This window comes from Haliaeetus albicilla, chromosome 27, assembly GCF_947461875.1.
Source record: "Haliaeetus albicilla chromosome 27, bHalAlb1.1, whole genome shotgun sequence".
Lineage (NCBI taxonomy): Eukaryota > Metazoa > Chordata > Aves > Accipitriformes > Accipitridae > Haliaeetus > Haliaeetus albicilla.
The window spans coordinates 22,675,009-22,691,437 of record NC_091509.1 but is presented as its reverse complement, the minus strand read 5'-3'; the positions used below and the strand labels follow the sequence as shown (position 1 = coordinate 22,691,437).

At 54.3% G+C, this 16,429-nt stretch overlaps 2 protein-coding genes across 5 annotated transcripts in view; both read left to right on the top strand.

Annotated features, from left to right (window-relative positions):
- LARS1 (leucyl-tRNA synthetase 1) overlaps positions 1 to 16,429 on the top strand; it is a 349,414-nt gene that overhangs the window by 12,351 nt on the left and 320,634 nt on the right. The window lies entirely within an intron of this gene.
- The window catches only part of DPYSL3 (dihydropyrimidinase like 3), a 41,043-nt gene that overhangs the window by 7,626 nt on the left and 16,988 nt on the right, over positions 1 to 16,429 (top strand). For 2 of the 4 annotated variants that reach the window (XR_011322471.1, XM_069772855.1), the window contains exons 1-2: positions 8,609 to 8,762; positions 16,247 to 16,335. Coding sequence is in view for 2 of the 4 variants with exons in the window: in XM_069772855.1 (XP_069628956.1) it covers positions 8,724 to 8,762; positions 16,247 to 16,335 (128 nt within the window). In the remaining 2 variants the exon portion in view is untranslated. Of the gene's footprint in view, positions 1 to 8,608; positions 8,763 to 16,246; positions 16,336 to 16,429 lie in introns of those variants that run through there. The other 2 variants (XR_011322469.1, XM_069772854.1) reach the window with 1 other exon arrangement.

Here is a 16,429-nt window from a genome sequence, read left to right as displayed (position 1 = left end):
TTTCCAGTCCTTGCTCCACGCGCTCGTTAGAGGGGGTGAGACGGGTGCCTGTATTTCACAGGCTCAGGCTGGCCCATCCACGCTCTGAGGGAATTGAGTTATTTCAGCAGAAATCCAGGTGCTCTTGCGTAGCCAAAGCTCACCCCCTGCAGGGAGCTAAGTGTGAAGTGGAAGACATCTCCCTCCAGGCTTGGCATTAGTGTTTCACCTGGGTGATGTTTTGGGGTGAGCGATCTCCTCTAGCCCAGGCGCAGCAGGAAGGAGGGAGGGACGCAGCTGCCTGCAGCGGGAGCAGGCATCCCCAGTGGGTCGGTGCTGGGTGCCGTTGTCCCCATTGCTACAGGCAGCACAACATCCAGATACCTCGGTGCCCCATCCCGGGTGCTGGTGTGGCTGCAGGTGTGGTTGTGGAGGCTGCGGGATGTGTCCTAAAGAACAGGTTTGTCAGCTTGTGCCATGAAAGCCTGCATCCCCAGCCATGCTGCTATGGGTCGGGCCTCAAGAACACTGACATTGGATTAAAGATTGTGAGATGACAAAGCAGCCAGGCACACTGTCCTTGTTTTGCTTACAGCAGCTGTGATTGCTAATAGTGTCCTGCTTTGCTGGTGCCTGTGACTATCACAGGACTCTGGGGTAGCACTCCAGGGAGAGCTTTAAGGCATCCCTGTGCCTGTTGTGGATGCACAGGGATGTCTGCTGTGTCACAGTAGTGACCCAAGATCCTTGTTGTTTGCTTGGGCACCTGCCAAGACCCTGTCCCAGCCATGGTCCAGTGGTGTGGGTAGCTGGTGTGCCTGGAAATGCTTGGGTAGCTGCTGGCAGTCATCCCCAGAGAGCCGCCTGCAGGCCGCCACATGTTGCACAGAGAGTGGGTCACAGTGCCTATGGTTTTGCTAGGAGGGGTAAAGTGAGTTCAAATTGCACAAAAAAGCTTCACAGAAGTTCTGTGTCAGTGGAGAAAGGAAGCAACAGGTAGCGCCTTTCACATCATGGTGAAATAGCTGAACCTAGTAAAAATCCTGTTTCTCAACATACGTGTTAAAGAAGTGAGGAAGGATCTGAATTTGGCTCAAACCTTCCCATCATGTCAGACTGATGTGTGAGGGAGTGGGGAGTGAGGCAGAAGGGACTGAGCTACCATCAACTGATGCAGCACATGCTCTGATCCCATGTGGGAGAAGAGCTGTGCCACCGTCGCAGCTGCACTTACCCTGCACGTGGCACGAGTCTGGATCTGTTCGTGGGTAGGGTTTGGGTCCTTCTGTGGTTTACAGCATCTGTTTTTCTCTGGGATGTAAAATAGATGATGCTTCCAGTGAGCTGAGCCAGCCTGCTGGTGGGAGTCAACAACAGCCAGGTACCTTCACTTTTAGAGATGCCTGTGGAGCGGGGAGCTCTCGTTACCCTGGCTTTCGCCAATTAGAGAAGGGGTGCCTGTGTGCCCCCCTGTCTCTGCTGGCTGGGGTATCAGACCTCCCACAAGGGATGCAGCGAGGTCTTGCTGTCCCTGGACTTTCTTTTTTCAGGGGGCTCCTTGCCACAAAAGCACAGCAGCCTGCAGCCCGGCCTCTGCTCGCGGCTGAGGACTGAAGAGTTATTTCTGAGCCCCGGATCGCCACCTGCTTGGCCCAGAGCCTCCTCGTCTTAGCGTTCCTGGGAGGATCCTGTCCACGTTGGGTGTCTCGTGTCCGTGGGACTCGGGCTGTGGGGTGGGAGAAGGGCTGCAGGGAGGGACAGGGAGGGTGGTGGCGGCACCCTCCAGCAGCGGGTCCCAGAGGGCCTGGCCCTGTGCTCTGGTGACATCCTGTGGCAGGAGCCCCATCACTGGCCCTGCGCTGCTGGCACCGGGCGTCTCTGCCAGGCTGGGGGCCAGACAGGGGGAAGAACAGTTCTCCTGAGTGGGGATGAAAAGTATCTCGGGGCACCCCTCATTTTTTCCTGCAAGCCTGGCTGTATGCTCCGCTACGTCTGCTTGTTTACCATACTGCTGCTTTAATTTGGACCCTACTTCTGCACTCGGGCTTTAAGCCCTTGAGCACCCGAGGCTACTCACAGATTCAGTTTTTGCTGCCACGTACCCTTGAGTTCTGCGAGCCCAGCGCCGCCATCTTCTTGCTCCTGCATTTCTCTCCCCTGCCGTTTTTTTCTGGTGTAATTTCTGTGGTGAGCTTTCTGCTCCCCTCTGGCCTGCATGGTTTCCCCAGACCTTCCTTCCCAGCTCCCGGCTGCCGGGAGCACCACGTCCTTCCCGCAGCTCATCCTGCAGGGCCTGCGGTGGGGCTGGGGGCTGCAGGGGGGAGCAGCTTCAGCCCCCCTGGGAGGCAGCGGTTCCCGCTACCAGCCTGCCTGGGGGGAGAGTGGCTCCCTTCATGCTAACCCTGCAGCTGCGGGTTTGGGGACCCCCTGCCCCAACAGAGGCCACCTCTTCTGCCTGCTCCGGGAGAGGAGGGCGATTCGACATCCCCCGGGTGCCTGCGCTGGCTCCCAGCAAGCCTCGCCCCGGGACCGCTGCTGCGTGTCCTCAGCTCAGTTCTGCTTTTCAGCCTAGGTTGGCTCTTCTGAGGCTTGTGAGGCAAGCAGCGCAGAGGAGGAAGATATCGGCTGGGAAGGGAACTGAGGAGCAGAAACCCGGGGGCTTGGGTCAGGGGGAGTGTGAGAGAAAGGCAGGGAATCATTAATGTACCTAATCAATGACAAAACTGAGGCATACGTGCCGCTCTGCTGGGCTCTCCGCATTTGCATCGTGCCTTTGAAGGGAGGAACGGAAGAGAGGTGCTATCCACCCAAGCTGGCAGGGGTGAAACCTCTCATCTGGTCGCTGCTGACACTGGCAGCGCTGCTGAGCAGAGGGACAGGGGTCTTGGCGGTACCCAGTCCCACAGCCCGCTGGGCCAGCCTCTGCGGCTGGCAGCTCCCTCCCAGCCTCCGCCTCCTGCGGGTCGCTGAGCAGACCCAGTGCCAGGAAAGGAGAAGCACTTGTTGAGCCACCCAAATCAAGGGCACTTCGTTGCTCCGCAGGATCAGGCTGTAAATGAATTAATTGGCCTTGAAGCAGCAGTCACTCGTGTACACATATTCGCATATTCCATTTGACATGTTTGGTTTCAACCTCATTTATTTCTGGCAAAGAGAAGAAACATCTTGTCCCTTGCCTGGACAACTTCTCTGCGTGCATGCAGGGTGCAGGAGCTGTTCTCCAGGGGCGAGACTCCCCTGCTTTGGTGCTGGTTTGGGTCAGTCTGTTGCAGTCTGGGGTTGGTTAGCTCTCAGAGGCCCTGCAGTGCTCTTCAGAAGCACCAATGTCCTCTTGTCTCAAGGAGAGGCAGTCGGGAGCCGAAGGCAGGCTTGCGCCAGCACGGCTGGGTCCTGAGCGATGTAGGCATGAGGTTACCAACTGTGTTCCCACAGGCAGTTAGCCACATAAGTATGTCCATGCCCAGGAGTTCACATCTCTTTTGAAGGCAGCAGTTAGGTCCTGCTGTTATTAGATATTTTTGAAATGTAAGTTTTTGTCACCATCCAACAGAAATTCAAGGTGCTCTTTTTTTTTTTTCCTTTCTTATTTTTCTTTTCTTCTTTTTTTTTTTTTCTCTTTTCTTTTAAGAGTAAGTAACTAAAACTTGGCTGGCTTTTCCAGCTGAAACGTAGTTATGCATTGGGTGTCCATTTAATTGCTCTGTCAGGGGGCTGCTCACAGTCTGTAGGAATGAGCCCTGCCTGCAGGCAGATGTCCTGGGAGAAGCAGTATTGGGGTGGTGGTCTTGAATCCCTTACCTGCAGCAGGCTTGGAGCAGGCAGGGGCAGGGCATGCTTCCTAGAGCTGAGTCCCCATTGTGCCTCCGAACACCGGCTATCCAGAGGTGGGCTTGCTCCAGAGAAATGAGGGATCTGGTCGCTCACGAAGCCTGTTGAGTGCTGGGCCTCTCAGCTGCAACTGGTAGCACAAGCCTATGATGAATGCTGTGTCAACACCACCAGCTGCCCCTTCCCACCTTCCTCTCCCTCTCTGGCCACTGTCACACTTCAGCGTAGGTGGAAGTTAGGAGTCTTGTACAGCAGACTAAAGCACTCTGGTGTTAGGCCAGTTCTTAGTCGCTTCGTGTGGACAGTGTAGGGTAGTCCGCAAAACTCAAGGTGTCCCAAAGCCACAGGGTGGAAGCTGGTATTTTGATAGAGACATTGTCTCTGCGTTTGCTCTGGCCACGCTGCAGTTGCTGTGGGCTCCTGACAGTCAAGGACGATCCCTTCTGGGGACTTGTGTTTTTCCAGAGCCTTTGTTACGTTCCGTGAAGCATCAATCTCGGACAAGGATTTTGTAGGTGGCATCACCTGTCACCTCAGTCCAAAGGAGAAAGAAAGGAATGGTCCTGAAATTGCTCTGACTTTAGTCCTTAAGAAGGCTGCAAATAAATTTTGGCTTGAACAACTACCCACCCTAATGTCAATTTGGGCAGGTGATTGAAATCATGCAGTAATCCAGCTGGAGTGGCAGTAACACCTTACTGCTTTTAACATAATGGTTCCTTGAAAACATTAAATGCTGACCTAGAAGTTTAGTTTGTTTCAGGCCATACATCTGCTGATTTCCCACCTTGTTTCCACTGCCAAAGCCTCAATTCTAGCCAGGAGAAAACTAAGCAGAGTTTCTCCACTGCGGAAAAACTTGTGTCACTGCCTGCCACCTGCCTTGTACAACGCGTGTCTCCTGCTGCCTCCTGGCAGACCTCACGTGTGTCCAGCACAAGCAGCTGAGTTTCAGATTCCTTCCCATTCATGTCTGCTGCAGAGTGGGAGTTTGAAGGGCTGCAGAGCTCCATGCTGCCTCTGGGAGATGGTGTGGATGGTGGGAATGGTGCGAAAGCCAGTGTAGTTTTGAGTGTTTCTCAGTAACAGAGCCAGTGGGCTCTCTTCCCAGTTTCCTCCAGCTCTGGCTCTCAAGTTGAACATCAGAGATTGGGAGAGCTGGAGCCAACAGCACCAGATATCATGATTGTCAAACGCTTGTGAGCACTCATCACTTGGAGTTGCACTCTCCCACAGAAGTAAGGGTGACCCCATGGATCTCAATGGGAAGGGGTCAAAGAGTGTGGAGGGAGAGCCACAGCTCTGGGTCAGCAACCCCCGTCCTCCAGGGATGGCATGCACAAGCACAAGAAAAGCTTCTCTGAAGTTCATGTGTGGTGGAGGTTCCTCATGCGCTGGGGTAGGACTGTGTGACCAGCCTCTTGAGATACCGTGTCCTGCCAGAGGTTCCATCTGGAGAGGGTGCACCAGCTGTGGTGTTTCTGTCCCTTGGTTTCACTGTGCCCCAAGGTAGTTCAGCCCCTGATAACTCATCTGCTAGGAGAGAAGAGGGGATGGTTTTATGCAGAGAATACTTATGGGGAGGAGGAGACTGCATGCATGGGGATGGGCTGTCCCGACAGGTCTGCTGAACATTATGACATTTGAGCCCTGATTATTCCATGACTGGTTATATTCACTGTCCCTTGGTTGCGCCTATCTGCAAGAGCCGTTGATCACAGACGTGTAGGGCTGGTGGGATCTGCTGGGTCAGCAGCATCCTGGTCTTTACAGATAGGTGTTGAGCCTGGCTGCTGAGCATTGGCAGACCACAGTCAGAGCTGGGTTTGGTTTGGTGACAAAGTCCTTGCAGCAGCGTGTGCCTTCTACTCTGTGGCTATTAACAAATATCTAGTGCCATGTTATCCCTGTAGGTGTTTCCAAGGAGGTTATGAGCTGTAAGAGTATTGCCATTTTTAAATAACTTTCAAATTGACCATGCTGCTTGTTTTGAAGCATGTGACTAACACCTCGCTGACTGCACCTGGGAGAGGTCCTATGGAAGAAAAAAATCTTTTTCCATTTTGAATGTTCTGGGCCCAGGGCAGCATGTTTTACTGTGTATTTGTGTGAGTATCACATAGCAACCAGGAGGAAAGCACATCTCTTCAAAAGAAGGGTCTGAAGTCACCGTGGTTGGCCAGCATCCAGGGGGCTGATGCAAGCTTGGCTCTTGAAACTGTCCAAGTGCTCAAGTTAGCAGCATCTGTCTGAAGAGTCATTTATCTATTATTAACTAATTAACTGCTACTCCAGACAAGGTAACATGGTAGCACCCAGCATAGGACTACTTTTAACTTTCTGGAAAGTGGGCGAGTGACATGTCAGGAGGTTTGGCAATAGGGGTCAAGGGTCTTTCTCACGTCCAGCCCCAGCCAGTCTAATTTCGGTAGAGACCAGGACCTCTTCTTGAAGCATCGTGGCAAGAACAGTACGGTCTGGTACCTTATCTCTTCCTCACACCCTCCCTGGTTGCTGAGGCTCCGGTACAGCACTGCTTCCTGTTCCTTTCCTGGTGCTTGCAGACACCTCCCTGCCTATGGGCCCACCAGGGAGGGGGAAGGCTTTCAGCTTGTCTCCGGCCGAGTGCTGGGGTGCACCAGCTCGCAGGCAGCAGCAGGGGAGCTACAGGAACGGAGGCAGGAGGCAGTGGTCCAGCTGGGCCAAGCAGCCCATGCAGATGCCCTCCTAGTCCTGGCAGTAATAAGTAGGTTATTGAGAAGCTGCTGACTTTCACTTTAAGCTGGTGAAAGCCTTTTTGGTTTAGAATAAATATGTATCCAGTAAAACTTTCTAAGAGCTTCAGCGGAAGCACACACAGAATAACAGACTCAGTGAGTAATAAAAGCTTTGGGCTGGGTTACTGAGCTAGTGGAGACATCAAAGTTTGTGGTAATGGAGGGCTGCCATACCAACCTATGTGCTTAAACCCTTCAGCAAGGAGAACATGTAATTAACACTATTGAGTGTGACCCTCCACTGAACCCCAGCAGCAGAGTACGTGCTCCAGACAGTCTGCACTGCGATCACCCACTTCCCCAGAGCTTTGTAGCAGTCAAAGTTGGCTGCAGCATCAAGGGTTGTGTTACGAAGATTGCTTTGTTCGTGCGTGCAGTGCTGGGCAGGGTGCTCTTTGGGCCGCTGCAGCCATTGCAAACCATAGTTAGGTTCTAATTCGGAAAGCAAACTGAAGGGAGAGTTGGGTGTTGATCATCCAGGTCAGATGGCTTGTTTTTCTAGCAGGAGCTAGAAATCAGATTTACAGCAATGCCTGTGCCAGGTGTGGCTGTAAGATTCGGGTAGCGGAGGACACACCATTAGCTGCTAGCTGGCAGCAGGACCTGTAAGGAGGTCTCGCTGATGGTGTTCAGGGCTCTGCACATGAGAGGCGTCACAGGTGGCCTGGGAGAGAAAGAGAGATTCAGGCCTGGCCATGGCTCTGCAGGGCAGTGGACCTGCCGGCAGCATCGTGGATCGCGTCAGACAGGAGAGGGCAGACAAGTTCTTCCCATCACAGCACAACTCCAGCTGGCCCAGTCCTGGCTGTCAGTGGGGGTCCCAGGCCCAGCATCATCTGTCTCAGCACATGCTGAATACTTGTAACCAATTCCACAGTTTAAACCTTCCTACCAAGATCACAGCTGAGGAAATAAATACAGCAGTCCTTAGCACTGCCAGCACTTGTAGTGTTTACACAGGACACGGAGCCAGATGCGTAGGGCATTTTATTTTTTTTAAATGTTTCCAGTTCTTGTGCTTGTGCAGGAAAGTTTAAGGTGATCCAGATGCGCTCCAGCAGTACCGAAATATCCATTCTTTTAGAAATCTCTTTCATTTTTACTCACTAATATTACATGGAAAAGTTTCAGCTTAAAAGACCCCTGTTTGTGGCTTGCTCCCCTGGTTGCCCTCTCTGTAGGCTGGACTGGGGTGCAGACTGGGGCTCCTCCACAGCCACCCCAAGCCCAGGGCTTCCCTGACAGAGGGGCATGGGCCTGGAGGCTGGGCTCTGCCCGGGGCCAGCTGCCTGGTGGGTGATGCTGGGTGCCTGGCAGAGGGTGGCAACCCCCGCTCACTGCACGGGGGGGGGCGTTGTGTGCGGGGAGCAGTGTGTGGCGCCCGGTACAGGATATCCGGTGTGTGGGGAACGGTGCCCGGAGCCCAGTACCCAATACCCGGTGCGCGGGCAGTGGTGCCCAGAGCGCAGTATGGGATACCTGTTGCGCAGGGAGCGGTGCGTGGTGCCCGGTACCCGATACCCGGTGCACGGGGAGTGGTGTCCGGAGCGCAGTACCCGATACCCTTTGCGCGGGGAGCGGTGTCCGGAGCCCAGTACGGGATACCGGGTGCACGGGGAGCGGTGCGCGGTGCCCGGTACCCGATACCGGGTGCACGGGGAGCGGTGCCCGCAGCGCAGTACGGGATACCCGTTGCGCGGGGAGTGGTGCGTGGTGCCCAGTACGGGATACCCGTTGCGCGGGGAAGTGGTGTCTGGAGCCCAGTACCTGATACCCTTTGCGCGGGGAGCGGTGTCCGGAGCCCAGTACGGGATACCGGGTGCACGGGGAGCGGTGCGCGGTGCCCGGTACCCGATACCGGGTGCACGGGGAGCGGTGCCCGGAGCGCAGTACGGGATACCCGTTGCGTGGGGAGCGGTGCCCGGCACCCGATACCCGTTGCGGGGGCAGCGGTGCCCGGTACCCGGTGGCGGAGCGCCCCCTGGCGGCCGCGGGCGGCGCCGTGGGCGGGGCGGGGCGGGGCGGGCGGCCGTCCCCGGTGGCGGCTGGCACGGCGGGCGCGGGCTCGGGCTCGCCTTTGTGCGGAGCCGGCGCGGAGGGCAGCGCAGGCGGCGGCGGCGGGTCGGGGCGGGCGGCGCCATGTCGTACCAGGGCAAGAAGAACATCCCGCGCATCACGGTGGGCGCCGCGGGGCGGGCTGTGCGGGGGGCCGCTGCCGGCGGCGGGCGGGGAGCGCGGGGCGGGCGGCGGTGCCCGGGGCGGCCGGGGAGCGCGGTGCCGGTGCCCGGCGCCGCGGGCCGGACCGGACCGGGGCGGCGGCGGCGGCGCGCAGACAAAGAGCCGCGGCCCGGCCCGCCGCCTGCGCAGGTGTCCCGGCGCCGCCGGTGAGCCCGGGCTGGGCACAGCCGCGCCCCGGCGGGCTGAGCCCTGGCTGGAGCTGCTCCGGCGGCACCCGCTCCCCGGGCACTGCCCGCGTCCCCGCCTGGAGCAACCCGGCAGCGGCTCGGGCGGCCCCCCTCCCGCAGAGCCGGCTCGCCGGGAGGGTGCGGTGACCCGCCCGGGCGCAGACCGGTCCGCCCAGCCCATCGTGCGAGCGGGGCCGGGGGCGCCGGCGGGGAGCGGGCTGCCGCGGGCGGCCGTTCCCGCTGCGCGGCGGGGCCGGGAGCGCGGGCGGGGGCGCGGCCCGGCGAACGCCTGGGCTGGCCCGCAGGGCGTACCCCGCGCTCGCTGCCCCCGCCGCATCCCGAGCCGTTCCCCTGCCTTGCCGCATCAGGTGCGGCGGGGCCGGTGGCTGGCGCGGCGGCGCGGGGACCACACCTCCCGCCGGCGCGGCACGGCGCGGCACAGCCCTGCCCGCCGGCCGCCAGAAGAAAGAGGGTGGCCGACATGTTTTCTTGGACGGTGCAGGCAGCCCCGCTCCCCGGGGTCCCACCGATGCCTCTCTCTGCTGAGCTCGCCCCGGGGCTTTCATGCTCCGATCCAGCTTGTGGCCTCCCTCCGCTTTCCCCGGGCCCCCCCTAGAGCAGGCTGCGCGGGGCTCTCTTCTGGGAGAGCCGTCAGGTCTTTCATCTTGTTGATGGCTTTTCGCTGGCTTCCTATAGCTCTTGTTTTCACTCCTGAGGACAGCTTTGGCCCCTTGAAGAAAAAGGAAAAACAAAGCACTTGGGTTTCACTATTCCTTCTAATGTACAGGTGGGAGCAAAATCCTCGCAAAGGAGCACAAAGATCGTTACCACTGCAAAGAGAAATTCCTTTGTCAACCCAGATTCAATTGCTTTAATAAGCAATATCACTGCTTTACACGTCTTGCCTTTTCTGTATCCTTAGACCACCATGGTGACAACGTTACTCCTGCCGGTGGGATTTCTCCTGTTCTTTGGGGCTTTTTCTACAGGGACCTTTATGATATGCTTTACTGATATGCAGGGATTGTTCCTGCTCCTCTGGGATCTGGCAGGAACTTTCTCACCTCCATGGTAACAAAATCTCACAAGTTGCTTTATTTCTCCCAATTAAATCCTTTCCTCAGCCTGCTGAAGCTGAAAATGCTGTGGGTGAGTGGTGTCTGCGTAGCTGACACAGGTATTGCAGGTAGCTCTCTCTTCTGACTTCTGCAGCTTGGTGATGGCCCTCCAGGACTCACTTGCCCTGTTCTGCAGCATTATCGTGTCCTGGTTGGGGTGGAGGAGATTGCTCTGGAGTTCTGGTCAAATGACCCTTATGTCCTGAACCCATGCTTTGACGCCCATGGGAAGCAATGAAGTGAAGTCAGGTTTCAGGTGGTCTTCTCTATTTTTATAGAAGGCAGAATGAAAATCTCAGCTATGGTGTCTCCCCTAGAACAAAGCTTCTTCTGTCCCTTTCCGCAGATTGTGTCCCCCTCGGGCATTGTTTTGATTGTTTATTCCTCCTTCCTAGATTTCCGCCCCAGAATCTGTTCTTGCGTGTCAGGACACATAGCGACTTCTGGGGATGGCAGATTGTTCAGCTAAGCTGCGCCTGTTGTTAGAGATTTTTGGGACTGTGTTGCACCATTAGGATATAAGATATCTCAGAGAACTTTAAAGCATCTAAAGCATCACAGCTGGGGGGAGGTCTGCAGTATGAGAGTATACAGAGAATTATAGGAGTCACCTTGTGCTGGCAGGTAACTCACCTATAGATCTCAAAGCTAATAGCACTGAAGCAATGACTGAGCCTGCAAATGAAGGGAGTGGTGCCTTCCTCGCTTCTGTCACCCACGCAAGCAGCAGGTTTGGCTTTTTTTTGTGAAGGTTGTATTGGAAATCTGAGTATTTTTACTTCCTGACAGCTATTGTTTGAACTGTCTAGTGTGATTCTGGAGATGCACAAACACTCATTCCTGGTTCATCTCATACTCAACAGTGCTGCAATCGGAATTTGTAGTTAGTTTCTGACAATAACATATGAAAACCCACAGTTTGCATGTTGTATCTGTTTGCAGCAATTTCTGGGCTTTTCTAGGACAGCTATTTCAGTGGAGAAGCCAGGAGCATGAGTGAAGGGTGCATGTGTTTGTGTGAGATAAATTGCTGTGGGAATTATTCCCAACCTGAATTGTAAAAGCCTGTATGTTGTCAAAAGCTACATGTGACAGCATGACAGGCAAGACTGTAGCCATTGAAGGAAGACAGAGAAATATGGGCATATCTGTTGGTTGTGATGTGGAGAAAACATGGAGAGGGGAGGTTAACTGTGTCTTTTGGCTTTCTCAGTGATTGCTTCATCAGCTTGGTATGGAAGTGTTGCTCTTCATTGTGCCTTAGGTTGTGCACAGTCCATCAGAGACAAGTAAATGTAGTATTACTTTCCAAGTGTGTGCTGATGCTGGAATGTCCAGCTCAGGAGAATAGTAATTTCAAACCTTGTGTGTCTATTGAGAGACTTTTTATTAGTTCCTTTTCTTTGGTTGTTTGGAGATATAATCAAAATACTTCCCTTCCTGCTTTCCACAGTATGTTTTCCTATCCCTGCGGAAAGAGAGGTGGAAGACTAAAGTGGTGAAATGCCTTGCCCTGGTTTCACAAAATAACTGTTAACAGAGCAGTTGGTTGAATCAAAATTGCCCAGTCTTTGTGCTTTGGTGACAAAAACCATTCCTATCCCAGGTAGACTGGAGTTCCCGTATTTTTTCTTGGTGTGAGCCATGCCCATCCTGTTCAACCACCCTGTCACAGCCCACAAGCACCATCTCTGTGATGTCTCTGGCACCTCTAAAAACAATGAGGTCTGCCTGGGGATTGCAGTTCTATTTTGTATCAGGTGCAAGTGGGGAGAAAAGCTTCAGTTACTGACTAGACAGATTTTGATAAACTGGCAGCTGTCAGGATGGCATTTCTTACCATGCCGACAGACCGTAGGGAATCACTGAGTGTAGCTGGTGGCTGGCCATCTATCCCTGTGATTCCAGCCAGGGGTTGTTCCGTGCTGTTGTGTGGTACCTTAGTAAGGAGGAGACATCACCTACTGATGAAACACCATTGCAATTAGTGTCTCTTCTTTTACAAGGGAGAGAGCAGTAAAGCCATACACCTGCTTCCATGCTACCCTAATTATGCCCTTGTGCTTTGTAAACAACGTGAGCACTATTCTTGGCTGGATTCAGGAGCCTTCTGGAAGCTGCTGCCTCTCTTTCCTTCTGCAGTGTCACACTGAGAAATGTTAAGAGACCCCCTGATATTTTTGGATCTCAAAAGGCCAGGTGATGCTTAAGAGCATCAGGAGCAGAGTGTGCGCATGAGGGAATGGGTAATGGTTTTGAAAGCTTGATCCCAAATGCCAACAGGCAGAGAGACGGGGAGTGTTCTACAAAAAGGCTTCCCAGCATGGCAGGGGTTTTGGGGGCCGGTGGTGATCCCACCAGGTTTTGGCAGAGCTGTGCTGGAAGGATGCTTTCAGGCGTGTCCTTGTGGGGCAGCACCTGTGTCTGCAGAAATGAGTGCTCACAAAAGGTACCACAACGGTGACAAATGGACTGTCGCTGGCTGCATGGAGACTTGTTGAGACACAGTCGGCGGTGGAGATCAGGCTGGCAAGCCCGACAGGTCTGTGCCAGCGGTCAGGTGGAGCTGTGTGCGTGCAGCCACGGTCTGCGTGGCACCTTTCACTCGCGCTGTGGCTTCGGCCCTTTGCACAGAGGCTGGCCCCCACTTGCCACCCAGAGCCAGGGGCTGAGCTGGGCAGCAGAGGTGGCCGGGATTTGGGCCCTGGGCACGCTCGCCCAGTCCTGCAGCGCTTCTGCTGGGCCGGGAGGAAAGGTGCTCCCCACGGTGCCTCCGCGGCTCCTGGTGCAGGAGGGTTTTTCCATCTGCTAACAATGGCTGATGACACAGCCTGACACTGGCTGGCGTGGAGACGTGGTGGGTGTGGAGATGCACAAATGAGCTCTGGCAGGAGAAACAGTGCATTTATTGTAATCTGAGGCTGCTCTGGCAGCGTGTGCTGCAGAAGCCTGTCTATTAAGTCAGGCTTGTTTCCTCGTAACTGCTTCATTCTCTTCCATTCTCGTTCCCCTGCCTCTTAACGTCTGGGTGCACTCCGGAACGATGCCAGAGCCTGTAGATGTGGTGTCATTTGAATATTACTTATTTTACTTTATTATATTTCTTTCCTCGTAGTTGGTGGGTAGGCGCTGATGCAGCCCTTCTCTCTCCTGCAGGCGTGGGGGGGGGTGTCTGGCAGCCGGGCTCGGGGCAGGCCCTGAGGCAGCGCCCGATCCCCTGAATGAGCGCCTTGTTTGTGCTCCAGCCATTATGGACCTCACAATTTTGTGTACTAACAGAGTTAGCACTGAGCAGCCCTTCACATCTGCCACAGAATGACCATTTGTGTTTGTGGCCAGGCATATTTTCTGAGTTCATATTAACAGTTTATTCAGTAATTGTCAAGTCGTGCAGTCTCCTGCCCCCATGCCGCCTTTGCCTGTCTCCCTTTGCTTTCTCTTGTCTGATGCACAGGGAGAGGCAGGCCAGCATCAGTATTTGCTGGCACTCCTGTGCTCTAGTGAGAGCGAGCTCCAGGGACTTCGGGAAAGCAAGTTGGGAAGGTTTAAAGGGTATGGGCAAGACAAAAAATACTGGAGGCCCAGTTGTGTTATTGGATCTGGGCAGGTAGACTTTTTTTCTCATCGTGTAGGCTAGGTAAAGCCAAGGAGGATCTGCGAGGGCACAGGCGACTGGTTATGTGGGAGAAACTCTTTACAGTTGACTGAAATATAAAACAAGAATTGTCTTCTCTGTGTTTCTAACTGTGGCCCTGATTCTTCCATAGCTGACACCTGATACTGTTGCTTGGTAGTTTCTATCTGCATTTCTCGTACTGTTACTTAAATACTCATCATTTGCATCCATGGGAGCCACAGCTCAGCTGCTTGCCCTGTGTGACCGATAGGCTATAAGCAACTGGTTGTGGTCACACTTTGCTCTTTTAGGGGTTTTTGAACTTAAAATTACAGTATTGTTAGTGAGGTGACAACTGGATAGACACAAAAAGAAGGACAAGCGCCCTGTGCCGGGGGAGAAGGAGAATCAGCAGCTAGTCCACAGCATTTGTTTGTGCACAGGGTCCTCAGCTCCAAAGCCAAGCATAGCCTGGCGTGTGCCCATCGGGGAGAGACGTGGCACAGGCTGAGCGCTGGCCCGAGGACCCAGGACTCCTGGGCCAGCACACACCCAGCTGTCCTCGAGCCTTGGCTGTCCCTGAGGAAAAGGGCTGCAGGTGAGAGGTGGTAATGGTCCCCCAGGTTGCTAGTCAAGGCCAGCATCTTCCTGTGCTGGTTGTAATCTGTGAAAGCTAGCTGTTTAAGGGAGCTGTGCGGGGAGGTCTGTGACCAGCAATGTGCCCTTGCTTCCAGACCCCCCTGAGACAGCAAAGTTCTGCTAGACCTCTGTGCCGATGTGTTAGCTTAGGTCAGGGGAGAAGGGAGCTGACCCCGGGTCTGCTTGTCAGTGAGGACGGTGGGTGGGAGGGGAACAGAGGAACAACTCAGCTGTGCGCTTTTCTCGGTGGGAGGCAAGGCTCCTGATCGGCATTAAGCTGCGCTGAGTGGGGAAGGTAGATCCCCATTCCTGGAACTTGGGTTGCTGGTCATCAGTATGGCCGTGGGAAGGCCCTGGTCTGGGAAGTAAGGAGAGACTGTGGCTCTTCGCCCTGCATCAGCGCTGAGCTGCAGCCGGGGTTGAGAGTGCCGTGCATTCTGATCCTTTCCCCACCCAGTTTCTTTGTCTTGACTGTCTGTGGTTGAGATTGCCGTAAAAACGCACACGGGTCTCGGGGCTTTGGCTGCTGCAAGCTGCAGGGACACGAGGGGATTCTCTTGCATCCTTCTGTTGCCAGGGAGGAAGCTGCAAATTAGCACCACTGTGGTGATACTTCCAGAAATCACCCCAGGGGCGGCAGATGAAGAGCAAACTCAGTTCCCTGTAGAGGACTTAATTGTGCAAGAGCTTCACAGGATAAGGCTGGCCTGCGAGCCGTGCTGAAGGCTCCGGTCAGCCATGGTCCAGGCTCAGACTGTGGAAGGGGGGTGCACTCGCATGCCAAAACCTGGGCTGAGGGCACCGGCGGGGAGCAGAGAGGAAAATAAGGGGAGCTTGGAAGCTGGAGGGTTGTTGAAGGCATTTTAAGCAGTCAGGAAGACTGCATATTCTCTGGAACAGCGCAGTCAGCTTATGTCACCTGAATACATGTGAGCCATGTGTGAGATTGGGCTGTTTGCCCCTGTACTGCCTGCAGCTGGTGTTTGGACTTGTGCAGGTGGAGGTAGAAGAGCAGGACCTCAGCCTTCCCAGTTCCTCAGGACAGGGTCTGTTCCCCACAGGACAGTGTCCGTTCTCTCCCATCAGTGTATGCTGGGTTGCCCAGGTCCAGAAGCATGAATATAGGAAGAGCATAAGAGAGTTCTGGTCTGGGTGCTCCTCCACTGTCTGGCTGTGCTCCTTCAGAGAAGGCTGCTGGCCACTTAGGTCAGTAGACAGGAGAAGAGAGGAGGTGGTAAATGATAAGACGGTAACACAGTTCAATGTTTCCTGGGTCATGTGTAGACCTGTGACATTGTGAAATACCTCAGGACTATGCTGAGCATTGTAGGGGAGGGATGGGTTCCATCATCTTCAGGGTTGCCTCTCCTGTTGGTGGTCTTTGCAAGGTGGTAACAGATGAGAGAGATTTAAATTGTCTTCTTTAATGCAACTTATTTTGCATGGTATTTGGATAAGATTTAAGCATATGCCCTTAGTAACAAACTTGCTGTAAATACTGGTGTGTGGCTTGTGGCTTGTGCTGCCTGCAGATTTATGTGCATAATGACCTGGTGTAGGAAGCTTTTGACTTGTCTCTGTATATTTTATGGAAGCATATTTGCTGTGTCCCCAGTGACTCTCCTTTGTACTCATTCTGCCTCAATGGTGTTTCTGGCAGCACCTGTTCCATTCAGAAACAGCCTTACGAATATGATTTTGTCAATCCTTTCCTCTTCTCCTGTTGTTTCAAGTGTTGGTACAGATGTGAACTTTCTGCAGTATTGGCTGTTGGGGTGATCCATCTGATGCGGTAGGAGAGCACCCAAGAAGGGCACAGAACTGGCTGCTGAGAAGCATGTGTATTGCCTGCTGCTGACAACTGCTGTGTTCTTCCCTTCACAGAGTGATCGTCTCCTTATTAAAGGAGGGAGAATAGTCAATGATGACCAGTCATTCTATGCTGACATTTACATGGAGGATGGCCTCATAAAGTAAGTGTGGGACTTCTATTATCTCTCTCTCCCCTTAAATCAGCTTCAGGTTGGATGGTTATTGGCTTTTTGTTGATGTGGTCTGTTGCCAACT